The sequence below is a fragment of the Coregonus lavaretus genome, assembly GCF_964263955.1.
Source record: "Coregonus lavaretus genome assembly, chromosome: 2".
In the NCBI taxonomy this organism is placed as follows: Eukaryota; Metazoa; Chordata; class Actinopteri; order Salmoniformes; family Salmonidae; genus Coregonus; species Coregonus lavaretus.
In genome coordinates, this window is record NC_139989.1 from 6,393,446 (window position 1) to 6,420,538 (window position 27,093).

The 27,093-nt window shown below is 42.6% G+C and overlaps 2 protein-coding genes across 4 annotated transcripts in view; one reads left to right on the forward strand and one right to left on the reverse strand.

The window, feature by feature from the left end:
- The window catches only part of LOC311105671 (5'-AMP-activated protein kinase subunit gamma-2-like), a 124,162-nt gene that overhangs the window by 71,420 nt on the left and 25,649 nt on the right, over positions 1 to 27,093 (forward strand). For all 3 annotated transcript variants that reach the window (XM_084147888.1, XM_084147886.1, XM_084147887.1), the window contains 4 exons: positions 13,608 to 13,825; positions 16,423 to 16,474; positions 19,666 to 19,775; positions 23,319 to 23,400. In XM_084147888.1, coding sequence (XP_084004014.1) covers positions 13,608 to 13,825; positions 16,423 to 16,474; positions 19,666 to 19,775; positions 23,319 to 23,400 — 462 coding nt within the window. The remainder of the gene's footprint in view (positions 1 to 13,607; positions 13,826 to 16,422; positions 16,475 to 19,665; positions 19,776 to 23,318; positions 23,401 to 27,093) is intronic.
- On the reverse strand, positions 20,403 to 21,578 carry LOC311105694 (complement C1q-like protein 2). The gene has a single exon (XM_084147913.1). The coding sequence runs from the start codon at positions 21,467 to 21,469 to the stop codon at positions 20,768 to 20,770; it is 702 nt and encodes a 233-aa protein (XP_084004039.1). The 5' UTR covers positions 21,470 to 21,578; the 3' UTR covers positions 20,403 to 20,767.

Genomic DNA, 27,093 nt, shown 5'->3' on the forward strand with positions numbered 1-27,093 from the left:
CCTTGTGGGGGATTGTTATTTGTGAGAGTAGTGTAGCTCGGTGGAGCTACTCTCCCTTTGTATTGCCGGGGTAGATATTTCCCCTGTGCCTGTATATTTGTTGGAGTATTCCGTACCGTGTATTGCCAGGGTAGATAGTTTCCCATGTGCCTGTTTCCGTGTGTCGCTATCCAGCGCATTTGTGTACGACGGAATAAACTCTGTATTCGGTGATTTACCCTCTTGCGCCTGACTCCTTCTATCACACTCATCACAGTGTGGGAGTGAGTGTGCGAGTTTGCTTGGATCTAACATAAAGTCCACTGTCTTCTCAAGGAGCTGGCTTGATGACTGATGTGATACTGGAAGGCTTCAGAAGCTTAGGATGTTGTAATGTCACCAGGGTGTTGCTAGCATGAAAAGCCAGAGAGAAAGATAGTTTCTATTAAGAGTGAGAAAATGCCAGTGAAACAACTAAGGCATTTCAGTTATCCGTTACAGTAACATAAGGGAAGAAAATTGTTTTATTATGACACAATTTGAAAAACGCATTCATGGGCCTGATCTCGACTCGGGGAAGTGCACTCTCACTTTGGGCCACGCTGGCTGGAGAGCTAATTTCCTAGAGTGCCTGCAGTTCGTTCTTTGGATGGATACTGAGCTCTATTACGTCCTTTCACCGTGAGGAAATTGTACACTACTTACACACACACACACACACACACACTTATTTTTACCATCAGGGAATGGAAGATGGTTCAGATTAAGTATTGTAAACTAAAACCAACTACCATTTACGTAATCACCATGGCTACTCTGCGGTCAGTGAATGAGAATGGAGTGACAGATTACAGTGTGAAGGCCAGAGATTACAGCAAGACTTCTGGGGATGGCCAAAATTTTAAGCCACATTTAGACCGCACAGACAGTTGCTATTTTGCTCTGTTGACGTTATGCTGAGGATTTTTTTATTCACATTTAAAAGTGGAATTCCTAATGTTTTGTGTACAAACAAGAAATATACATAAAATGAACAGAGCAATACAGCATAGATTTGATTAATAATGATATCCCTTTTTCCTCATTAGCTGCCTTGAAATGACTCGACAGCTCTGAAGTTCTTAAAACGTCATGACGATCTCCTCAAAGTCTGTAAATATGTCAAATACGTTTCCTGGTAGATGTGAGATATGTCATCTAGTCTTGTCATCTATGCTCTTTCAAATAGCATCCTCAACAAGTGATAAAAACACAGAGAGCTTTTAAAGAACCTTTTGGTTCAACTTCACCCATCGAAGGGCTGACATTTGAACATATTGGCCTATTTCCTGCCTTGGCATTGTTGATGGCAACACTCTATTATAGGAACAAAACGTGTTGTGTTCATTAGGCACCAAACAGAAGAAAACAGCAAGGAACAACCTGGACCTGGAAATGCTTGTAGTTATTTACAGTAGTTCAGCATCACATACTGCATACACTGATTCTTTCTTTACAGCCTTTCTTTACAGCTTGTAGTTTTATTTTCCAATAGAGGATGATCATTTAAAGTTAAATCTTTGACTGTCCATACTTTGGGTGGGGTGATGGGATGCCATTACCCTGACTGTCTAAGCCCTCACGACAGTCTGTTTGTTTTCACAGATTGCAGTTTGATGAAATCTGCATTTAATCCAAACTGGCAACCAGGTGTTTTCAGAGAAATTAAAGCGGAGTTTCGTTTGACATGGAGGAATGCAGTTGTTTTCTGATGTCATTAGGTGGCACTGTTGACTTCTTTTTAGAATTCAAATGTCTTCCTTTTTCAGATCAAGCATCAACAGCGGTGAATACATCTTTCGTTGAGTTTTCCCAAAATCTTTGCAAATGATTACAGTTTATCCCGAGTATATTGGTGCAAGCCTATGAAAAAGGGTACTGATCAATGTTTAGTATAATGTGGTCAGGGTATTTGCACTCTTTAAAACTGCACCTCTTTCCTGTCTGGCTGTTGTGTGCAAAGCTCTTTGAGGAATGACATTGGTGGACATAGCAAGTCAGATTTCCACCATTATGAAAACATAGTGCCATTGATTGGTTAGTCAATCCATCAATTTATTGGTCACCTCCCTACTTATGATTACATAATTAAAGTAATTATAAAGTCACTATACAGTGGTTATAGAAAGTCTTGAAGGGTCTGGAAAGGTCATGGGTAATAGTTTGTTGCCCCCGCAGCCATAGAATGTAATTAGAGGCTTTCTTCATTATCCAAATGATTGTCTAGCTCAAACCAGTAACACTTCTAATACTGTAGGTCTGAATGGGTGACCATTGACCACTCATCCAAATGATTGGATGTCAAGAATAAGTAAGCAGTATTTCTCCCTTGTAAAACACTGAAGGTGTCACATGGCCGTGTGTGTGTGTGTGCTTGAGAAAAGTGTAAACCTAACTGTCCTATTAGGTTCTGTTTTGGTTTATGCTCCCCCGCCCACCCTGAAATGCATGCTGGTACACCCCGCTGAATGCTCTCGCCTCTCTCTGTCACCTTACATGACACTGTCGCAGATGGAAACTCCCCAATAGCGCTCTCTCTCTCTCTCTCATACGCACACACTCTGTTGCCATGGTTTTCTCACACCATGACATCCCACAATGCAACTTGTTGATTATATGGCACTGTGATCTAATGAAACCCAGGGGTTATTTGACTTCTAAGTCGTTAGTTTTTTTTCTTCTAGTTTGTTTTAAGTGTGACACTTTAGGCATGTTGTTTATCATAGCAAAAATTGATTACAATGGATTACAGTTAAATGTAGACCACCCACACATCCCTGCTAATCCAAATGGATTGTGAGCTGTCAAATAACTAAACAATTGTCTCTTTCAGTCAGTGTGTACTGTGCCATTCTATTTTATCAGCTGGCGAGTGCGTCAGGGGAACTGTGCTTATTTATTTATCTCCATCTGCTTCATGAAGTAACAGTGACGGGAGGGTATATTACTTGACATTTTCACCGTTTTTACAAGTTATTCAAGTATAAATGACCAAAGTTACAATAGATTGCCATAGATTTTCTGTTAATTACCCAAATTACTGAAGATTCCGGTAACTTTGGTAAATTACCAGTAGCTTTGCAACACTAACAGTGACACATCAAGTACCAAATACAAATATAACGGTGCTATGAAGATGCAGACAAGATAATCACAAATAGCTCTTCTGCTAGCCAATGAGTTCAACAACATTTTTAATGCATTGAAATGAGTTGTTTTACACCTGTCCAATTTCAAGTGTATGGTAACAAAAGGAGACTTTTGGTAGACTCAGGGATTGAGTGTTTTTCAGTCATAAGTGTTACTTAAAGGCAAATTATGCCAAAATGGAGAGCAATTTTCTTGTTCAAGTGAATAATTCCAGCTCCTTAATTGCCTGTGAAGAGGACACTTGAAACCTGCCCTTTGAAGTGTGTGAAGTGCTCTGTAGTAGAGTTCAATTGGTGCCACTGCTATTCACATGAATTAACTGTTCAATTGTTTAATGTGTTTATAATGTATGTTATAGTATGTTTATAATTCCATCATAGTGTGATGATTTAGTCCAAATGCTTTATTCACAAGAATGTCCAATTCCACATCAAACAAATAGTCTATAACTTATAAGGTAGAGATGCATGTAATTTATTGGCATTTTAACTACAAGATGTCACAAGAAGGTTATGATGCCTACAGATACTACAGTGAGAGAGTGACATAGGGACATGAATGCAGATATAAAACCTGAGTGAGAGATGGGGGTAGAGATGTTGACAGACAGAGAGACATGGGGGGCAGCAAGCTGTCGTTTCTGTCAGACAAGCCAGACACATGCTGTGAGAGTGTGAGGCTAGCAGATGTTTCATAGATCACACAACCATGGCGAGAAGAATTTGAGATTAGTCGACAAATGGAAACCATCATAGCTCAGTAAAAATTATTACCTACATTTCCAGTGGTTGCCTTGCTGCATAGCAGACAAGCTGTAATTTCAACTGTGCAATTAACCTCAAGGATCGGACCCTTTTCTTCAATTTTCGCCTAAAATGACATACCCAAATCTAACTGCCTGTAGCTCAGGACCTGAAGCAAGGATATGCATATTCTGCAGCTAACAAAAACATATGGAAATGTCTGCTCTACCCAAAATTACAACCAAATAATTGCAGCATTACCGCAAAAATGGAAGAGGAAAGTGGAAGGAGGAAAAAGTAAGGAACTTGTCTGTCGGCCTTGCATTAAAGAACATAATTGGTTAAAGAAAATTGTGATAAATAAAAAAGTATACCAGTTTCATTTAAGGACCAAAAGATTGACAGCCGTCCCATATAGATTGCAAAATAGTTGGGAAGAGATTTTTGATGTACCGATTCCATGGCATACTGTTTATGAACTGATACGCAAAACGACGCCGGATTCAAAACTTATATTTTTTCAATTTAAATTATTATATAAAACTCTTGCTACCAATACAATGTTATTTGTATGGGGGATACAATCTTCCCAGCTCTGCAGATTTGGCTGTGAAGAGACCGAATCATTAGATCATTTGTTTTGGTACTGTCCTTTTGTAGCTTGTTTCTGGACACAGGTCCAGGAATGGCTGAAGGATTGCAATATTTGCATGGAGCTGACCCTGCAGATAGCACTACTGGGTGATCTGAAAAGTCATAGTCAATCGATCAATAATATAATAATACTTTTAGCAAAGATGTTTATTTTCAATTCACAAACTGTAGAAACAATGAGAATAGAAAGACTTTTGTAAAACATCACAGTACAGTTGAAAAATATATGGCAAATAGAAATCCAATATGGATGGTGTTAAGAGATACAGTGAGGGAAAAAAGTATTTGATCCCCTGCTGATTTTGTACGTTTGCCCACTGACAAAGAAATGATCAGTCTATAATTGTAATGGTAGGTTTATTTGAACAGTGAGAGACAGAATAACAACAAAAAAATCCAGAAAAACGCATGTCAAAAATTTTATAAATTGATTTGCATTTTAATGAGGGAAATAAGTATTTGACCCCCTCTCAATCAGAAAGATTTCTGGCTCCCAGTTATCTTTTATACAAGTAACGAAATGAGATTAGGAGCACACTCTTAAAGGGAGTGCTCCTAATCTCAGCTTGCTACCTGTATAAAAGACACCTGTCCACAGAAGCAATCAATCAATCAGATTCCAAACTCTCCACCATGGCCAAGACTCCCTCGGCCTGGGGCCCATGCAAGATCTCACCTCGTGGAGTTGCAATGATCATGAGAACGGTGAGGAATCAGCCCAGAACTACACGGGAGGATCTTGTCAATGATCTCAAGGCAACTGGGACCATAGTCACCAAGAAAACAATTGGTAACACACTACGCTGTGAAGGACTGCAGCGCCCGCAAGGTCCCCCTGCTCAAGAAAGCACATATGCATGCCTGTCTGAAGTTTGCCAATGAACATCTGAATGATTCAAAGGAGAACTGGGTGAAAGTGTTGTGGTCAGATGAGACCAAAATCGAGCTCTTTGGCATCAACTCAACTCGCCGTGTTTGGAGGAGGAGGAATGCTGCCTATGACCCCAAGAACACCATCCCCACCGTCAAACATGGAGGTGGAAACATTATGCTTTGGGGGTGTTTTTCTGCTAAGGGGACAGGACAACTTCACCGCATCAAAGGGACGATGGATGGGACATGTACCATCAAATCTTGGGTGAGAACCTCCTTCCCTCAGCCAGGGCATTGAAAATGGGTCGTGGATGGGTATTCCAGCATGACATTGACCCAAAACACACGGCCAAGGCAACAAAGGAGTGGCTCAAAAAGTAGCACATTAAGGTCCTGGAGTGGCCTAGCCACTCTCCAGACCTTAATCCCATAGAAAATCTGTGGAGGGAGCTGAAGGTTCGAGTTGCCAAACGTCAGCCTCGAAACCTTAATGACTTGGAGAAGATCTGCAAAGAGGAGTGGGACAAAATCCCTCCTGAGATGTGTGCAAACCTGGTGGCTAACTACAAGAAACGTCTGACCTCTGTGATTGCCAACAAGGGTTTTGCCACCAAGTACTAGGTCATGTTTTGCAGAGGGGTCAAATACTTATTTCCCTCATTAAAATGCAAATCAATTTATAACATTTTTGACATGCGTTTTTCTGGATTGTTTTGTTGTTATTCTGTCTCTCACTGTTCAAATAAACCTACCATTAAAATTATAGACTGATCATTTCTTTGTCAGTGGGCAAACGTACAAAATCAGCAGGGGATCAAATACTTTTTTCCCTCACTGTACATGCAGACAGGCATGCAGGCAGGCAGACAGACAGACAGACAAACAGACAGACAAACAGTCAGACAAATAGACAGGCTGTGAAGTAATGGTTGCTGACTGGAACCAATAGGCCTTGTTGATGAGGTTCAAAGTGGTGCAAGGGGAGGCGAGGGGGAAGGTTAATAGATCTGACATGGGGGCGTGCAAAGGTCACGAGCGCTCTCACTAGACGGAAGGCTTCAGAAAGACAGTTGAGAAAGATAAAGAGTGAGTCCGCAATCCTGTTTTCCTTTCTGTGTGAAACATTGTATATGGAATTCCCTTCACTCAACGCAGCCTGCTGGCTATGCTCAATCTGTTCAAACTCACAAACAACAAGGTTTCTGTTCGAGTGAGCATTTGAACATATAGCTTTTCCCCCACATCCTACCATCACACATTAATACTTTATTGGCATCCATTCAGGGGGAGTTTTCTGTGTTGACAGTGAGCGTTAACCAAAACTGTAATCCGAGCAAAAGTAATCATCGAGTTACCCCCTTGGCTTGTATTGTTGATGTAACACCTACGTGAGAATTGCTATTCATTGACTACAGCTCAGCATTCAACACCATAGTGCCCTCAAAGCTCATCACTAAGCTAAGGATCCTGGGACTAAACACCTCCCTCTGCAACTGGATCCTGGACTTCCTGACGGGCCGCCCCCAGGTGGTAAGGGTAGGTAACAACACATCTGCCACACTGATCCTCAACACGGGGGCCCCTCAGGGGTGCGTGCTCAGTCCCCTCCTGTACTCCCTGTTCACCCATGACTGCATGGCCAGGCACGACTCCAACACCATCATTAAGTTTGCCGACGACACAACAGTGGTAGGCCTGATCACCAACAACGACGAGACAGCCTATAGGGAGGAGGTCAGAGACCTGGCCGTGTGGTGCCAGGATAACAACCTCTCCCTCAACGTGACCAAGACAAAGGAGATGATTGTGGACTACAGGAAAAAAAAGAGGACTGAGCACGCCCCCATTCTCATCGACAGGGCTGTAGTGGAACAGGTTGAGAGCTTCAAGTTCCTTGGTGTCCACATCACCAACGAACTATCATGGTCCAAACACACCAAGACAGTCGTGAAGAGGGCACGACAAAGCCTATTCCCCCACAGGAGACTGAAAAGATTTGGCATGGGTCCTCAGATCCTCAAAAAATTCTACAGCTGCACCATCGAGAGCATCCTGACTGGTTGCATCACCGCCTGGTATGGCAACTGCTTGGCCTCCGACCGCAAGGCACTACAGAGGGTTTCCACCTCCAACGTTCAAATAAACCTACCATTAAAATTATAGACTGATCATTTCTTTGTCAATGTACAAAATCAGCAGGGGATCAAATACTTTTTTCCCTCACTGTAGAAAAATATCTAATTTAGCGCTGGTCTGATGCATGCATCTCTAACCTAGTTAGCTGAGAGTGATCTTACTGTGAGCTCAGAGGACTGTGAGAGACATCATATTTGCCAAAAGTGGTTCAGCCTTTTTAAATGAGATTTGGATGACGTGTTGTATTGTCTTGCAGAGGACAAAGCAGAATCTGCTTTAGAAGAATATTGTTCATCCGGCCAGAATATTGTTCAGAATATTGATTTTGACTTCTAAGAGATAATTTACACTTAAAGGAAAATGCCACTCAAAAACTATATTTTAGAGGACTAATGAAACAAATACCAAAAGATAGTTTTTTGCTGGAATTTTCCTTTAATACATCACAAGAAGTTCTCATTTACATGATTCATGCAGTTTATCCAAAACTCTTTGAAATAGTTACACTCCTGACTTTATGGAGAAGGCTATTATGACCTTAAGAGTATTCCAAAATATCATTAGTTACATAGCTAAAATGTGGGTAGACAAACATTTGATTTTGGTGTGTCTCCCTCCCTCCATCCCTCTCCTCATAATGCTTGCTTCCAGCCTGGGAAGCTGTGTATACTGGTCCACAGCCTATTGGCTTTAAAAGGAACCTCTCCTGTTCCTCTTGCAGTTGTGTGTAGCACTGACCGAGAGAATGAATGGCTTGGTGTAGGACAAAGTGATGTCCAGTCTGCTGTGTTAATGGGGTTTTAATGCCTTACTGCTCACCAATGGAGTTTACTACTAATGCATTCTCCATAGAGCTCAGACAGCTCTGTGAATCAATCTCTAGGGTTCCAGCAGATGTTTGGAAAGCTAATGGCATGGCTTAAGTAGTATGTAGGAAATTACATATTTATTTATTAATTGACGCAAGATCATACACACACACACTCTTACAGGTTTCACATTAGACCTCATTGTCATGCCGTTCACGTCTTCCGCTGGGGAGGACTACATTTCACCTTACAGTACCTAGCTGTATTTCACCCTACAGTAGCTAGCCGTATTTCACCCTACAGTACCTAGCTGTATTTCACCCTACAGTACCTAGCCGTATTTCACCCTACAGTACCTAGCCGTATTTTTCACCCTACAGTACCTAGCCGTATTTTTCACCCTACAGTACCTAGCCGTATTTTTCACCCTACAGTACCTACCCGTATTTCACCCTACAGTACCTAGCCGTATTTCACCCTGCAGTAACTAGCCGTATTTCACCCTGCAGTAACTAGCCGTATTTCACCCTGCAGTAACTAGCCGTATTTCGCCGTATTTCACCCTACAGTACCTAGCTGTATTTCACCCTACAGTAACTAGCCGTATTTCACCCTGCAGTAACTAGCCGTATTTCACCCTACAGTAACTAGCCGTATTTCACCCTGCAGTAACTAGCCGTATTTCACCCTACAGTACCTAGCCGTATTTCACCCTACAGTAACTAGCCGTATTTCACCCTGCAGTAACTAGCCGTATTTCACCCTGCAGTAACTAGCCGTATTTCACCCTACAGTAACTAGCCGTATTTCACCCTACAGTACCTAGCCGTATTTCACCCTACAGTACCTTGCCGTATTTCACCCTACAGTACCTAGCCGTATTTCACCCTACAGTACCTAGCTGTATTTCACCCTACAGAACCAAGCCGTATTTCACCCTACAGAACCTACCCGTATTTCACCCTACAGTACCTACCCGTTTGGGAACTCTGATTTGGTCAATTTGTTTTGTTTTTGTTTGTTACGATGGTTTCAGGCAGTTTGTTTCGAGAGCATTTTTTTTTTGGGGGGGGGGGGGGGTAGATGGAAGTGTCACTCCTGGAGTTTGGCCTTGTGACCCCAATTCTGTGTTCCAATGAACAAACCAGATCCTAATCCTATCATTTATAATAAAACATGAATATGAATCTACTAATCCAAGGCAAGTAGAGTGTGGAATGGAGCGTTATTATCATTTACTGTCAAATATTCAGTGACGAGTGCCAGATGTGCAGGGCTTGCATTTTTTCCCAGAGAAGCCTGTAAGCGCACGCAATGGAAAATATTTTGCAACAGAAAAGGAAAACAAGCGTTTCTTATTGGACAAGACCAGGTAGTCTTGTCCGTTCTCTTTCGCTTGGAGCCCAATAAACACGACCCAGGGAATGGCAGTGTAAAAAAGCATTGGGTATGAAACGAGGCAGATAAAGCCTTTGCACTCTGGTAAAGTGGTCGGCTTGACGCCTCCCCAACGAATCCTGCAGCAAAAGGAAATTTGAATTATTATGTGGAATATAATTAATTGACTTTTTTGTAGGGATCGATTTCATTTTTTGTAAGGGAAAATTCGAAGTGGAAATTACAAACTTCAGTAGCCTTTTTAAACCTCAAATACACTACACGTTTAAAGATGCACTATGCAGAAATCGCTCCGTCATTTTCTGGATGCTGAAATTGTAATAGTTTGCTTAATTTTAGTTTATGTGGCAAAACAAACAAGTATAGTGTATATACACTCTGGTTCTTCCTCTCCTGTGGCGGTCCTCATGAGAGCCAGTTTCATCATAGCGCTTGATGGTTTTTGCGACTGCACTTGAATAAACGTTCAAAGTTCTTGAAATGTTCCGTATTGACTGACGTTTCTCTTTGCTTATTTGAGCTGTTCTTGCCATAATATGGACTTGGTCTTTTACCAAATAGGGCTTTTATTCTACAATGTAAGAAATAGTAAAAATAAAGAAAAACCCTTGAATGAGTAGGTGTGTCCAAACTTTTGACTGGTACTGTCAAAAGTTTGGACACACCTACTCATTCAAGGGTTTTTCTTTATTTTTACTATTTCTTACATTGTAGAATAACTATGAAAACACATATGGAAACATGTAGTAAGCAAAAAAAGTGTAAAACAAATCAAAATATATTTTATATTTCAGATTCTTCAAATAGCCACCTTTTGCCTTGATGACAGCTTTGCACACTCTTGGCATTCTCTCAACCAGCTTCACCTGGATGCTTTTCCAACAGTCTTGAAGGAGTTCCCACATATGCTGAGCACTTGTTGGCTGCTTTTCCTTCACTCTGCGGTCCGACTCATCCCAAACCATCTCAACTGGGTGGAGGTCGGGGGATTGTGGAGGCCGGGGGATTGTGGAGGCCAGGTCATCTGATGCAGCACTCCATCACTTTCCTTCTTGGTAAAATAGCCTGTTGAAAAACAAATGATAGTCCCACTAAGCCCAAACCAGATGGGATGGCGTATCACTGCAGAATGCTGTGGTAGCCATGCTGGTTAAGTGTGCCTTGAATTCTAAATAAATCACAGACAGTGTCACTAGCAAAGCACCCCCACACCATAACACCTCCTCCTCCATGCTTTACAGTGGGAAATACACATGCGGAGATCATCCGTTCACCCACACCGCGTCTCACAAAGACACAGCGGTTGGAACCAAAAATCTCCAATTTGGACTCCAGACCAAAGGACACATTTCCACCAGTCTAATGTCCAAGCAAGTCTCTTCTTCTTATTGGTGTCCTTTAGTAGTGGTGTCTTTGCAGAAATTTGACCATGAAGGCCTGATTCACACAGTCTCGTCTGAACAGTTGATGTTGAGATGTGTCTGTTACTTGAACTCTGTGAAGCATTTATTTGGGCTGCAATTTCTGAGGCTGGTAACTCTAATGAACTTATCCTCTGCAGAAGAGGTAACTCTGGGTATTCCATTCCTGTGGCGGTCCTCATGAGAGCCAGTTTCATCATAGTGCTTGATGGTTTTTGCAACTGCACTTGAAGAAACTTTCAAATTTTCTGGATTGACTGACCATGTCTTCAAGTAATGATGGACTGTCGTTTCTCTTTGCTTATTTGAGCTGTTCTTGCCATAATATGGACTTGGTCTTTTACCAAATAGGGCCATCTTCTGTATACCCCCCCCCCCCCCCCCCCCTACCTTGTCACAACACAACTGAATGGCACAAGCACATTATGAAGGAAAGAAATTCCACAAATTAAATTTTAAGAAGGCACACCTGTTAATTGAAATGCATTCCAGGTGACTATCTTATGAAGCTGGTTGAGAGAATGCCAAGAGTGTGCAAAGCTGTCATCAAGGAAAAGGGTGGCTATTTGAAGAATCTCAAATTTATTTTGATTTGTTTAACACTTTTTTGGTTACTTCATGATTCCATATGTGTTATTTCATAGTTTATGTCTTCACTATTATTCTACAATGTAGAAAATAGTAAAAATAAAGAAAAACCCTTGAATGAGAAGGTGTTCTAAAACCTTTGACCGGTAGTGTATATATATACACTACCAGTCAAAAGTTTGTTGTATTGAGAAGAAATTTGTCAGTGAACACCCAAAATAGCACCTTACAGTTCAAGACTCTTCTTTGAGTCATAAAAGTGCATTGAAATTACGTAGGAACTGTGCACACTTTGGAGAGGTACGTGGCCACTTGGAGACAACAGTTAGACCTTTCACTCAAATTTTTTTGTCTTACTGTATGTTGCACCTACCCCAGATTTTGCCATGAATATTCTTATCATGTTACTGAATGTATCCAGAGTATTTCTAGATTTCATTATTTACATTTACATTTGAGTCATTTAGCAGACGCTCTTATCCAGCGCGACTTACAGTTAGTGAGTGCATAAATGTTTCATGCTGGCCCCCCGTGGGAAACGAACCCACAACCCTGGCGTTGCAAGCACCATGCTCTACCAACTGAGCTACAGGGGACCATTATCAACAAATGCGGCAAAGTACAGTAAATGTAAAATGCACATAAAATCAACAGTGTAATTTTTGGATTCAGTCTTGTGTCAGATTAAATGTTTTGTCCTCACCTTTAGTCTAATAATTTTCCCATAATCTCCAAACTGTTCCATTTTGATTGCTACCATAGTTATGCATATGCTTTCCATATTTCTTCTGTAAGAAACATTTCAATTTAGCCCTATCCATGTAGGCCAATTCCCACGAGTGTAAGGGGTTGAAAGTCTGGTTAAGTGCCTAGAGAGGACTGTATTGATTCTGCTTGGGCTCATCAAGGAAGATGTACTGCATCATCTGCATGTCAATAAGGTCCTGTTAGATTAGAACCGCTGGGAGTAAGAGTTGATTAGTGGTATCTACTCCCTGTAATATTCCTGTTTTGTTGGATAGCCAGAAAGGAGGATGTGTGTATGCCATGAATTTGATGAAAAGGTAACTAGTATAACAGTAGCTCATTAGTATAATATGGACTTTCTCATCGCACTTGACTGTTTAAATGGTGTGCCTGTCAATTATTTTCAAACGTCTTCTTGAATATCTCTAAGGACTATGTTGTTATAAATTAAGATGTCTTTTGATCTAGCTCTGTCCTTTTGAATTCGAAGTTGAAAGGTGATCGTCCCTCCTGGCTTTGTTATAGTGTTCAAATGCTTGCTACAGCAATAAATGATCCTCTCTGTGTTTAAAAAAAATAACTTTCCAGCTATTTTTCGCCACGAAACTCCATTAGTGCTGATGCAGAGTTACGTAATCTTCTCTTAATCTTCTGAATAACCTACAGGATGACTTTGACTGTATTGGTTGAATGAGTTCACAGTCGTGTTGCACATACCAGAATATTGCATACAAAAAAATATATAGAATTGACAGGAGAATCTGATTAACATGAGATACAGCATCTGTCTCACACCTCCAAGCTCTGTCCACATCACCAAAACAATGTCTCAACTGGCAAAAAGGCAGCACTACAGGTTTATTCCCTATCTATCTTCTTCTCAATCCTTGCTGAATGTTCAATCAGATAACACCCTATCTGTGGCTTCTTGCCTAGTGGCACACTGTATTTTCAGCCCAAGGATGCCCATCGCCCCTCAGACATGGTAGATTACAGCAGAAAGAGCCTCAGGTGTTTTTTATACTGAAAGTCTAATCAACCTCTTGTACCCGTTCTCCGTTTCTCCATAGCCTCCGGGATCTCCTCACCCCCCTTGACTCCTCCGACGCAGGCCGCAAAGCAGCCGCCGGCGTTCCCGCTGGAGGCCTATCGGAGCGAGCCGGAGAGGCTGGAGGCACGGATGCGCTCCTACTCTTCCCCGCCGGACACCGGGCAGCGCTTCAGTCTACGCTGCTCCAAACCACCCATGACTCCCTCCGCCCCCATCGCTAACTCACGATCACAACCAGTGAGTACTACCCCACTGCTAAAACACTAGTTGAAATAGGGTGCATCTCAATAGTCTAAAGCAGATTCCTCTTCCACAACTGCACTGATCTGACCACACAGGATAGGCAAAAGCAATACTGCAATGGTTGGTTTTCACCTCTCCTTTCAGATCAGTGCAGATGAAGGAAAGGAGAAAAGGAGAGGAAGCCACTTCAGCCTATTGAGATTCACCTATTAAGTCAGTTCTGGTGGCTGGCCACTTCAGCCTATTGAGATTCACCTATAAAGTCAGTTCTGGTGGCTGGCCACTTCAGCCTATTGAGATTCACCTATTAAGTCAGTTCTGGTGGCTGGCCACTTCAGCCTATTGAGATTCACCTATAAAGTCAGTTCTGGTGGCTGGCCACTTCAGACTATTGAGATTCACCTATAAAGTCAGTTCTGGTGGGTGGCCACTTCAGACTATTGAGATTCACCTATAAAGTCAGTTCTGGTGGCTGGCCACTTCAGACTATTGAGATTCACCTATAAAGTCAGTTCTGGTGGCTGGCCACTTCAGACTATTGAGATTCACCTATAAAGTCAGTTCTGGTGGCTGGCCACTTCAGACTATTGAGATTCACCTATAAAGTCAGTTCTGGTGGGTGGCCACTTCAGACTATTGAGATTCACCTATAAAGTCAGTTCTGGTGGGTGGCCTCTTCAGACTATTGAGATTCACCTATAAAGTCAGTTCTGGTGGGTGGCCTCTTCAGACTATTGAGATTCACCTATAAAGTCAGTTCTGGTGGCTGGCCACTTCAGACTACTGAGATTCACCTATAAAGTCAGTTCTGGTGGCTGGCTCCTCCCGTTATATGCATGGTTGGGTGGTCCACACCACAGCTAGGCACATTAACATATGCATTTACATTTACATATTTTGTCGCTTCATGCAAATTATATTGTCATCCCTTTAACGTCCATCTAATTTTATATTTATCTAACTAACATAGAATACCAAGGAGATGCATTGTTTGATAGTGAATTTAGAGTCTGTTTTGTCTCTGTGACCCATGAGAACTACAACAGTATGCTGCTGGAATCTCTGCCCTTACTGTGCATCCTATCCCGCTGGGCACAGACATCAGTTCAATGTCTAGTTTGAGTTGTCAACTAATGTGAATTCAAAGTGAAATCAACAATACATTTCACAATGTCACTGGATTTAGGTTAAAAGTTGAGTAAAAAACAAAAAACGAAATGCCCTTATGTTGATGACTTTTTGCAAATCCAATCAGTTTTCCATGTTGATTCAATGTCATCACATAGATATTGGGGGGTTGAAATGATGTGGAAACAAAGTTGATCCAACCCGTTTTTGCGAAGTGGGATCCCTCTCTGTCGCTGCCAGGTGATGCACCGGTTTCACTCAGCTAGTGGAGAGACACTAGCCTGGTCCCAGATCTGTTTGTACTGTCTTGCAAACTTCTATGGTCATTGGCATGCTGTTTGGCATGGCAATGATCAGAGGAGTTGGCAAGATGGCTGGATGAGGCTAGAGAGCCACTGTATAACAACCACAATAGTAAACAACTTCTATCTAGAGAAATCTCAAAGGTCTCATCTCTGTATCTCTCTCTCATGCATAACTTTGCACATTCCATACTTCACCGTTTAAATATTACATCGATAGGTCCAGCACCAAAGTTTTGATTGAGCATGGCACATTATAAATTGTGAAGTGTAACTCCGAAGAATGTGTCTTGTCATTTGCATACAATTTCATTAATCACTGAATTAACATTGTCTGCCTGGTATCTTAATTTGTAATCGGAGGACACTCAGTTCAGTTTTGTCTTGAAATTAGGCTAATCAAGAATATGTGAAAAATGTTAAACAATGCCTTCCTCTGCTTAGATGTCGCTTGCATCAACCAATGGTTGCGTGCCGCGTCATCGACTGACAGATTGCTAAAACATATGATGTGGTTAGCTGATATGTACAATACCTATCCAGGCGTTGTAGGTTCTGGCAGGCGTCGGCAACGCCTGGGCAGAGGAGCGCGCCCATTGTATCTTTCACTGCGACTGCAGCAAACTGGAATGTTCCACTTTTACTTGAACAGGAGATTGGTAGCATGCATCCTGTTTTACGTCAAGCGTCGGCACGAAATTACGGGATGTAGGCTACCTGTGAACGCTCTCTAGTCTACTAAAATACGGTTACTCTACCCTTTTTACCAACACCGAGCAAGAAAGAAAAGACATGCGTCCATGAAAATCACCGGAGCCTTTTATGCGCGAAACGGTTGGACTGTGTTTCTCGTTTTCGTGTTGGCACCGCACAAGAAGAGAGGAGTTTCTCATGCCCGGCGACTGTCAAATCAGTAGCAGTTCGGAAGGCTAGTTGCAACTCGGGAAGGCTACATTTTATTAGCGAAGCTTTCTGCTTGTTACATTGTATCCACATTGTAGTTGACAACCGTTACTTTTTCTACGACCTACTAGTATTTCATAACAGACTGCGCCCCGGTCGCTGCTGCCCGCGTTGCCTGTGCAGGGTTGTGGAGTGAAAGAGGAGAGGGAGCGGGAGGAGTCAGTCGGTCAATTGACTACCTCTACTTCTTGTCCACAGGTCCACGGTTTAACTGAAGGCATGCTGGAGAAACTTGATCTAGAAGATGAAGGTAAGCCTCTTTGCAAACTTTTTGGACATTTATTTTCAACTAGTAGATCCGCAAACCCATTCATAACCTTTATTATGCCAATTGACAAGGTAATGCGTCAGCCAAATTGATCTGTGAATGATCTATGATATCTATGTAATTAGCCTAAGCTACAGTTCACGAAGGCGATGTAGCCCGTTGATTATTGGTCAATTGAGATCTCTGGAAAGTACATGATGCCTTCAAGTCATATGTCATGCCATCAACGCATTTAGTGGTCATTTTATTTTTGGCTAACCAATCCCACCCATCTAATGGATCATATTCCCATTATTCTAGTGGTGTAGCCTGATAATCAAAATATGGCATTTAAACAAACAAAAAAACTTTTTAGTGCATACATGTACTGCATTGTGAATATATCATAGGTGGAACCGAACTATATACCGTCTCTGTAGCCCATCATGTCAATGTATAGAAGCTTTAGTGGATGGGGACGAATGTCATTGTGAATGTGAAAGGGATATGTTAGGGGGGAACTTGTTTGCTGTTATCCCTGCTAACCTGTTGGCTGCCTCCCTCAGTCCAGCCACAATGTGATGTTGCAGCTTGGCAGCTGTCCCAGAGACAGTACAGCTGCAGCATGGATAGTGTTACCCCATAGCTTGACAGTGGTATGTTAATGAGTTTAGAATGCTGAATCCTAGTGTTTATACCAAATAGCATCTCAGCTTCGCTGTAAATACCTGATAAAATCTGAAATGCACTACAGAAGAGCTTGAACAAGGAGATATGATGGTGGATACTGACAGGGCAGTGCTATTCTGCCTTGAATAAGGGAGCTTCATCTAGATGTTTGTGAATATGACTGACTTCACCAGATGTGTTTACCATCTGACGTTAAATGAAATACCAATTACATTAAAAGTAGAACTAGAAAAAACAGCCACCATCTACCCACCTAGGCAGCTACCCTAAACTTTACATGGGACTGAAATATAATATGTATGCCACTTATCAGACGCACTTATCCAAAGTGACTTATAGTACAGTGAGTTCAGGTCACTTGACACGGTCTTCAACACATTGGGCAACATTTTCATGTTTAATCAGTAGCCTATTGAGTTGACAGGTTGTCAAATAAGAAATGATTAGATGAAAGCTATGCTGGCTATGCCCATTCATAGAGGTGCTATCTAGTGGTTGATTACTTAATAGTCCCCTGTAGCTCAGTTGGTAGAGCATGGCGCTTGCAACGCCAGGGTTGTGGGTTCGTTTCCCACGGGGGGCCAGTATGAAAATGTATGCACTCACTAACTGTAAGTCGCGCTGGGTAAGAGCGTCTGCTAAATGACTAAATGTAAAAATGTAATTACCTTTGGATGGGTAGAACTGCACAGACCTGAACACTATAATGTTACTATACCTTTAATTACAGAAAATACTTGTGAAATTATCATCATTGTACCATTATTACATAACATTCCATTCTAATGGAAATAGCCTAGATATACTCTGTAGAGGTTTACATAAAGGGATCAACACCAGACATCTGGGTTTTCACTAAATCCTATTTACACCATTTGTGGGTTTTTTCCCCCATTTTGTTTTTTAAGTTAAGCCACAAATATGAGACAATCATCATTCAGTAGGCTGTGAGATGGCAGGCTACTGCTGCCTTCTTTCAATGTTGGTAAAATGTGAATCATCAAGGCTCTTCAAAACAACAAACGGACCATTCTACAGTAATTCAATTCTCAGCATAGCCAACATGGCTGCTTGCCAGAGTGTCAAGCCTGTGCTCGGGTAAATCGAAATACTCAGACGCTCAGAGCAGTTTTACTAGGAGATTATTGGGGCTGTTTAGGTGGGGGTGTGATCGTGAGGCAATAGCTTTGGGCAGCAGCCATAGCCATTGTGTTAAGGGATTTTGGAAGTTGGTATGTGCATTGTGCGCTCTATAAAAGCTCTCTGTTTGATACCCTAACCTATAGTGGTTTAAGTTCCGAGGTTTCCCAGAGAACACACTCTCTATATTTTATTGATAACACAATACATATAAATGCTAAATTTTTTGGGAGGCCATTCTGACTACAGTAGGGTTGTCTTAAACCAGGTTGAGGTAGTCTCAATCAAATACATCTCGTTCCTCTCAGGTTTGTAAGGCTGCATTCTCCTGCTGCTCTGCATAGCAAAGGAGCAAAGTTTAACAGAGCTATTTAGGGATTGTTGGGTTGTGAACATCTAGGACAAAGCAGATGGAAGAGAGATTATCATGATTATTATTAGATTCATTTCAAGTGGCAAAACGTACATGGATATACAGTTGATTCACATTCCTTTTTAGGCGTTGACTGTGGTTTAGCAATGCTACATGCGGCATCGGGCTCGGATCCCCGGGTTGTGATATGTATGGTCCTGGGCTGTGACCATCGGCAGAGGTGTCGACACAGCTCCTTCACCCGTCATTAGAACCGACAGGGCGAAAGCCATGGGAGTGGAGCTGTCGGTCTTACGCATTGACCTGATACACCGACACAGACAGCGAGCCGCCACAGCAGCAGACGCAGGTGTACAGACGGCACAGCAGTTAGACGGCAGCGTCGGTACAAATCACAGGCAGAATGTCTGGCAACGTCCAGACAAAGTAGGCCAAATCGTCTAGACTCCTTGAGGAGACATTTTTGGGAGGGTGAGTGGGGAGCATGGCTGCTCCTTCCAACCACAGAACAATCGACTGCCCTGTTGTCTCGAGAGCTTAACAAAAAAAATATGTTTAGTGTATCTGAATAGTACAGTGAGAATTACCATGGCAACCTGCCCTGGAGATTGAGTCAGACTAGTCAGCAATTAAAAAACTTCCAGTCTCTTAGTTCATTGAATATACCCTTTAAATTCAGGTCCTTTCAGAAGAAAGGCGATATCAGACACCGAGGATATCTCACACAACAATGTAGTGGTTTTGAGAGATTATATTTTGTAGCCAAATGAAAATGCCTGGGAAGTCATTTTCTCCATGTCTTCTTCAAAGAGAATATGGAACTGGGATGTGCATAGGGCAAACCATGAATCGGTGCATCCCTTTGACCTTCTCATTACTGGTCAAGGCATCAGGATTTCCATTGTTGTTCCATTCCTAGTATTTTGTTTATTAATGATTTCCAGGTAGAACATTGAATTAATGCTTGTGCATATATGTGCTTTACTTTCAGCTGTTGAAGAATCCGAAAGTGATATCTACATGCGCTTTATGAAGTCACACAAGTGCTACGACATTGTTCCTACCAGCTCTAAGCTTGTGGTTTTTGACACTACTCTGCAGGTAAGTGCTCTGTCTATTGAACATCTCATACTGTATAAAGACTTCTGTCGCAAAACATTGTTCTGTAGTCCCGCCTGCTAATAATGTTCTATCTAGACAGGTGGTCAATAGCAACATTTTGTATTTGTTGTTTTATCGACTGTAGTAACTTTAAACGCAATTGCGTCATGGCTTGAGCCATGATACTATGTCTCCGGTTACTAATTGATCTGCTTTGTTAAACATGTAATCTCCGTTATGGTCTTGTGTTGGAAAGTGGTACAAATGTCTTTATGGAGTATTTAACTGCAGCACAAAAATGAGCTGGAGACTTACTCCTCTGGCCAGAATAGACTATTATGATATCCTCTCTGTGATTGGAAGGCATCTTAAGTCTATTTCAGTTCCTCTTTCTTGAAGATTGTCACACATTAAAACCCCTAGTAATCTCTCCCACTGTTTTATCTTCAAAAGCACCAGCTAGAAAAATGTGCGACCTTGTGACTCGATAGGCATCTGCAATTAAAATGCTCTATATTTTAATCCAGAGAAGTGTTATCTCTGATCCACCATGTCTCTTGGGGGTCTGATCCCTCCATGGTTAGAACACACTACACTTCAGTCTACAGAGATGTCAGTGAAAACAAGGAAGCAGTAAGAAGGCTTTAATGAAACGGCTACAGTCCAGCAGTCACAACAATGGAGAAGATCAACAAACACAACCGTCCCCAACACCTCAGTCAACCAGCTTGAACCTGTTCTTCATTAAACATCAAACCACAACTATTACAGCAGACAGTGACCTTTGATCAGTGCGCCAGTCACAACAATGCAATATATATATATATTTGTCTAGTACACCAGGCCCTGTCTCGACATCACAGTTCAATCAGAGCGCAACTTTGTATTTTTGTAAACTTTTTATTTTGTTTTACTTTCATACTGTTGTGATGTATTTTCCCAAAACCCTTCTCTTATGTACAGCCAAATGAACTGTAAACGTGTTACTGATATTACATGGGAAAGAGTAAAAACCCACTGAAGGTGTTGTAGTTTCCGCCATCTTCAAAGACTTCCCTGTTAGCACTGAGCTGGGCGTAGACACTGTCTCCCACCTCCAGCTCCACTACGGCTGCATTGCTGGCGAAGTCTTGTGCAGGTCCGGAACCAACGTCCCACGAGGACACAAGCATCTGGCTGTTCTTCCTCAAAGACACGACAGCATTGGCGTTTCCACTGTAGAACATGGTGTAGCGGAAATAGTACACTCCTTTGACCATGGCTGTGAAGACACCTGTAGCAGGGTTGTATCCACTGCCGAAGTTGGAGAAGACTCTTTTGTACTGTAAGGGTATGTCAGTGGTGAAGGGTCCGATGTTCCCAGAACCAGACGTTCTTAGTGCTGCAGAGAAGGCCACCTTTGGCTGACCAGCTGCTATGTCCTTCTTTAATGTCTTCAGTTCTTCTTCCTGAGCTTTGTTTGTACTTTTCAGTTCATCCACCTGGCTCACGCTGGCTTGTAGCCTGGTCTCCACAGCTACTAGTTTCTGGTCCATGGTTCCTAGTTTCTCCTTCAGGACAGCCAGCTCTCTGATAAAGGAGCAGGTGTCAGGCACACAGTAAGACAAACTGGTCCCCGCCTGGTCCCCCTCACCTTGTGCCCCAGACAGTGTGAGGCACAGAGACAGTATTAGTAGGACGACAACTCCCTTCATTCTTAAAACCTTTTCTTGTCAAGACAGGTCAGTTCTGTGTAGTCTTTTAGCTTGCGTAGTTCTCTTTATATGTCAAGTTTTATAGAGGGTTTGGCAGGAAAAGTTGAAGTCTTCAGGAACTCTCTGCAGCCAATGAGGGGGTTATTTTTCTTTATATAGGGAATGTATTTGGCATGTGGATAAGGAAACTAAGATAGGAAAATAGGCCGTCCCTCCCCCTTACTGGAATATACTTTTATTATTGGTTGGATAAGTGGTCAGTCCTTGCCAGGGTTGAGAAATATCAGAAACTTTGCCGAAGTTCCAGAATTGTCAAAAACAATGTTTCCCGTAAATTGATGGAAAACATTGTGAATTCATTATTTAATGTTTTTCTGGAGGACAACTTTATTAGGCTATTTTATCAAGAACAAAAAAACGTGACTATACAGTCCACTGTACACACAGTATACAGTTGACTTTGACATGTGGATTAGGAAACTAAGATAGGAAAACAGGCCGTCCCTCCCCCTTACTGGAATATAAAAAAATTTAATGATTGGAAAATAGGTCAGCCCTATAGCTCTGATCACATCCAAGTTGTGACTGCTAGTAGTTGCTTATCCGATTCCCAATCTTTAATTGAATGCTTGTCCAGACCAGCAGCCCAGAACAATGGAAGATTAAAGTTTCCATGTGAAGGCTAAAGAAACCTTCTCATTATGGCTCCACGGCCTCATTAAACTTTAATGTCTTAAGATTACGCTTTTACAAATGCCAAAAGAAAAGCAGTGACGCTCTCATAAATGTTTTACATTGCCTGGAGACAATGGGGTTTAATAGCATGCTTGTGTGTTCATTTCCAGACAGTTAGCATTGGAGATGAATGCCTCACAGCCTTTTAAAAATTCAATTTGAGAGACAACCATGCATTTGTCTTTGTAGTGGGATATTATCATCTGTGGTTTCACTTTGCGGTGTCATGGTTTTAAGTCATTTAGTGTCTTGGGATGTGCAGTACAATGATATGATATCAGTAGGATTACGATATTGCCAGTTACCTGCTTCCCCGGTTGAGCTCTTCACAATGAATGCCCATGGGAATTCATTCTAATGAGGAAATGGTATCTGTTCAGCATGTCTACACAAGCCCCTTACGACTTTACGTAGTTATTTTACCCCCAGCTGAGGTGAATGGAGTCATGGTACAGTATGCATCCAGTCAGTCAGGTAGATGTGACTCTGGCTTAGATATACAAAGATCTAAACTAGAATCTTTGATTATATACCATCTTGAATGAGGACTCCTGTTCTATTCATTCTATTTCTTTGCATTTAATTCTATCCGATAGCTGAATTCCGGATAGATAACCTTTGAAAAACTGGGCCCAGGGGGCATTATTCTCATAATGAAAGTAGATAGATGGAAAGATTAGATACTCAATGGTCCTGAGAGGGAAATTGTTTCCGCTGCCTGTTGGTTACAGAGAACAAAAGTCAAACCACCAGAACAACACACAGCAGTATTCTTTTTTTGTGAAGAAACGCCACAGTACTGTGTACCTGCCCCCAGTTAACAGGTCCTTGGTAGCCTACATCTAACCACACAGTGGCTAGCGGTAATGGGGAGGAAGCCGTGAGTGCTAACTGACAGACAGACACAGCCAGGGAGGTGTGATGAAACCCTGCCCTGCCCAGAAACACACTCTTTAGGGGGGATATGCTGTGTTGACTGACCCACCTACTGGGAGCTTGGTAGGCAGAGGGGGCTGGGAAGTGGTGGAAAACGCTGCTCTATTCCACCCACATTATAAAATACCTGTTTAGAAAGTATTGTAAAAATATTGTTGTTTGTTCTTTTTGCCTGTAGGTAAAAAAGGCCTTCTTCGCCTTGGTTGCCAACGGGGTGCGGGCAGCCCCACTATGGGAGACTAAGAAGCAGAGCTTTGTTGGTAAGTGGAAAAAGTTTAGTTTTTTCCAGTCGAAGGTTACTGTATTATTTTCCATACATAGTGAACAGAATGGAACCAAATCAACTTCTTAGGGAGAAATTGTCAGTCTGGGAAGAGGGAAAGATGAGGGTATCACAACTATAAAGAAGAGGGGAGGTATAGAAACTGAGAGGTGATGAGGAAAGTAGATCAAATTATATACTCTGTCCAAAATAGAAAATGTGGGTGTCCCCGCCATAGTCGTCCCCTCTGAAACGGAGCCCTGCCTCCTTGGCTTTTTAAAAACCTGTTATGACAGTCGTGTTCCTTCACAAAGACGTCCTGCTGGGCTGGCCTGTTCCCTCCCACAGCAGCACAGGGTTCCTGTGACTCACCAGTCTGTCTCAGGAGCACTGAGGAGAACTCAGTCAGTCTTAAAGGAACACGGGCAGTACAGTGGAAGAGTTGTGCAGGAGGACACAGCACAGGGAACACTGTGTCCAATGGTTTCACTTTCCACTGCGGGAGGGCACTGGTGACCTGTGTTCACACACATATTGAAATCAGTCACACACATCCAGTACATCCAGGAGATGCACTGAAAATTATGTAACACAGGAATCTCTCTCTAGCCTAAATCTGTTGGATCACTCAGACATCATGGCAAGCAACATCCATAATACCCTCCCCCCTAATATAATCATTGCCTCGTCTCTTTTTCCCCCCATAAAATCCCCAGTCCCCTCGTCCTTAGACCCCCCCCCCACCCCACTTTTATGTTTATGCTATCCCTCCCTTCTACCCATCCTCTTAGTAACGCTTCCATCTTTGCACTGTACGTCCCTCTCCTCATCCCCCTCCCCCCTTTCTGTCTCTGCTCTATCCATCTTTTCTCTCTCTCCCTCATGCACTCGTTCCTCTCCTCCTCTCCTCTGCCTCCTTAACCTTTAAATTACGCTTTGCTCCATTTCTCTCCATCCTTTCAGTCGGCTCTCTCTTCCCTCCATTTTGACTCCTCATCCCCTCTCCTTCCCCTCAAGAGGCGGGCTCCTCTCGTCTCCTCTCCTTGTATCTGGGCCAGCGTCATGGAGACTGCTATAAATACTGTTCTCTCTCCTCTCTAGCCGGCTCTGAGAGCAGACACAGACAGGCAGACCATTTATAATGAGCCATGGGCTACCATTCACTAGTGCTAATTTGAGATGGCAGCAATTGACACAATAGTGTATTCTTACCGTATTGGTCTATATGTTTTTCAACAATGGAATCAAGGATACATTGAACAATAATGCTATGTGCCCACCTATGGTTAGGGGACATCCATATTGTGTAACTGTCCCGGCTGCATCACTAGGATGTGACTGTAGAGCCTGATGTCTCCCTGGAGCCTCACACACACATTTTTTATTTAACTAGGTAAGTCAGTTAAGAACAAATTCTTATTTATAATGACGGCCTACCAAAAGGCCTCCTGCTGGGACGGGGGCTGGGATTAAACAAATAAATATATATAAATATAGGACCAAACACACATCACAACAAGCGAGACAACACTACATAAAGAGAGACCTAAGACAACAACATAGCATGGCAGCAACACATGACAACACAGCATGGTAGCAACCCAACATGGTAGCAACACAACATGGCAGCAGCACAAGACATGGTACAAACATTATTGGGCGCAGACAACAGCACAAAGGGCAAGAAGGTAGAGACAACAATACATCACGCGAAGCAGCCACAACTGTCAGTAAGAGTGTCCATGATTGAGTCTTTGAATGAAGAGATGGAGTTAAAACTGTCCAGTTTGAGTGTTTTTTGCAGCTCATTCCAGTCGCTATCTGCAGTGAACTGGAAAGAGAAGCGACACAGGGATGTGTGTGCTTTGGGGACCTTTAACAGAATGTGACTGGCAGAACGGGTGTTGTATATGGAGGATGAGGGCTGCAGTAGGTATCTCAGATAGGGGGGAGTGAGGCCTAAGAGGGTTTTATAAATAAGCATCAACCTGTGGGTCTTGCGCCGGGTATACAGAGATGACCAGCTTACAGAGGAGTATAGAGTGCAGTGATGTGTCCTATAAGGAGCATTGGTGGCAAATCTGATGGCTGAATGATAAAGAACATCTAGCCGCTCGAGAGCACCCTTACCTGCCGATCTATAAATTACGTCTCCGTAATCTAGCATGGGTAGAATGGTCATCTGAATCAGGGTTAGTTTGGCAGCTGGGGTGAAAGAGGAGTGATTACGATAGAGGAAACCAAATCTAGATTTAACCTTAGCCTACAGCTTTGATATGTACTGAGAGAAGGACAGTGTACCGTCTAGCCATACTCCCAAGTACATGTATAAGGCGACTACCTCAAGCTCTAAACCCTCAGAGGTAGTAATCACACCGGTGGGGAGAGGGGCATTCTTCTTACCAAACCACATTACCTTTGTTTTGGAGGTGTTCCAAACAAGGTTAAGGGCAGGGAAAGCTTGATGGAAACTAAGAAAGCTTTGTTGTAGAGTGTTTAACACAAAATCCGGGGAGGGGCCAGCTGAGTATAAGACTGTATCATCTGCATATAAATGGATGAGAGAGCTTCCTACTGCCTGAGGTATGTTGTTGATGTAAAGTGAGAAGAGCGTGGGGCCTAGGATCGAGCCTTGGGGTACTGCCTTGGTGACAGGCAGTGGCTGAGACAGCAGATGTTCGGACTTTATACACTGCCCTCTTTGAGAGAGGTAGTTAGCAAACCAGGCCAAAGACCCCTCAGAGACACCAATACTCCTTAGCCGGCCGACAAGGATGGAATGGTCTACCGTATCAAAAGCTTTGGCCAAGTCAATAAAAATAGCAGCACAACATTACTTAGAATCAAGGGCAATGGTGACATCGTTTAGGACTTTTAAGGTTGCAGTGACACATCCATAACCTGAGCGGAAACCAGATTGCATACCAGAGAGAATACTATAGACATAAAAAAAGCCAGTCAGTTGATTATTGACACGTTTTTCCAACACTTTTGATAAACAGGGCCAATAACAGTTAGGATCAGCTTGATCTTCCCCTTTTAAATAAAGGATGCACTGTGGCTGCCTTCCAGGCAATGGGAACCTCCCCAGAGAGGAGAGACAGGTTAAAAAGGTCAGAGACAGGCTTGGCGATGATAGGGGCTGCAACCTTAAAGAAGAAAGGGTCTAAACGATCTGACCCAGATAGTTTTTTTGGTGTCAAGTTTAGGAGCTCCTTTAGCACCTCGTACTCTGAACGCCTGCAGGGAGAAACTTTGTAGGGGAAAAAGAGGGAGGAGCATCGGGGCTGGTCGCATTAGAAGGACTGGGAGATGAGGAAATGTTGGACGGGCAAGGAGGCATGGCTGAGTCAGTCCTGACTTAATGAAGTGGTGATTAAAGAGCTCAGCCATGTGCTCTTTGTCAGTAACAACCACATCATCAACATTAATGAGCATTAACGGCTGTGAGGAGGAGGGTTTATTCTCCAGGTCTTTAACCGTTTTCCAGAACTTCTTGGGGTTAGACCCACAGAGAGAGAACTGCTCCTTAAAGTAACTAGCTTTAGCCTTCCGGATAGCCTGAGTGCACTTATTTCTCATTTGTCTGAACGTCAGCCTGCGTAAGCGTGTGCCGAGCCTTTTGCCAAATGGAATTCTTGAGGTGGAGTAACTCTGCCAGATCACGTCGAACCAGGGGCTGAACCTGTTT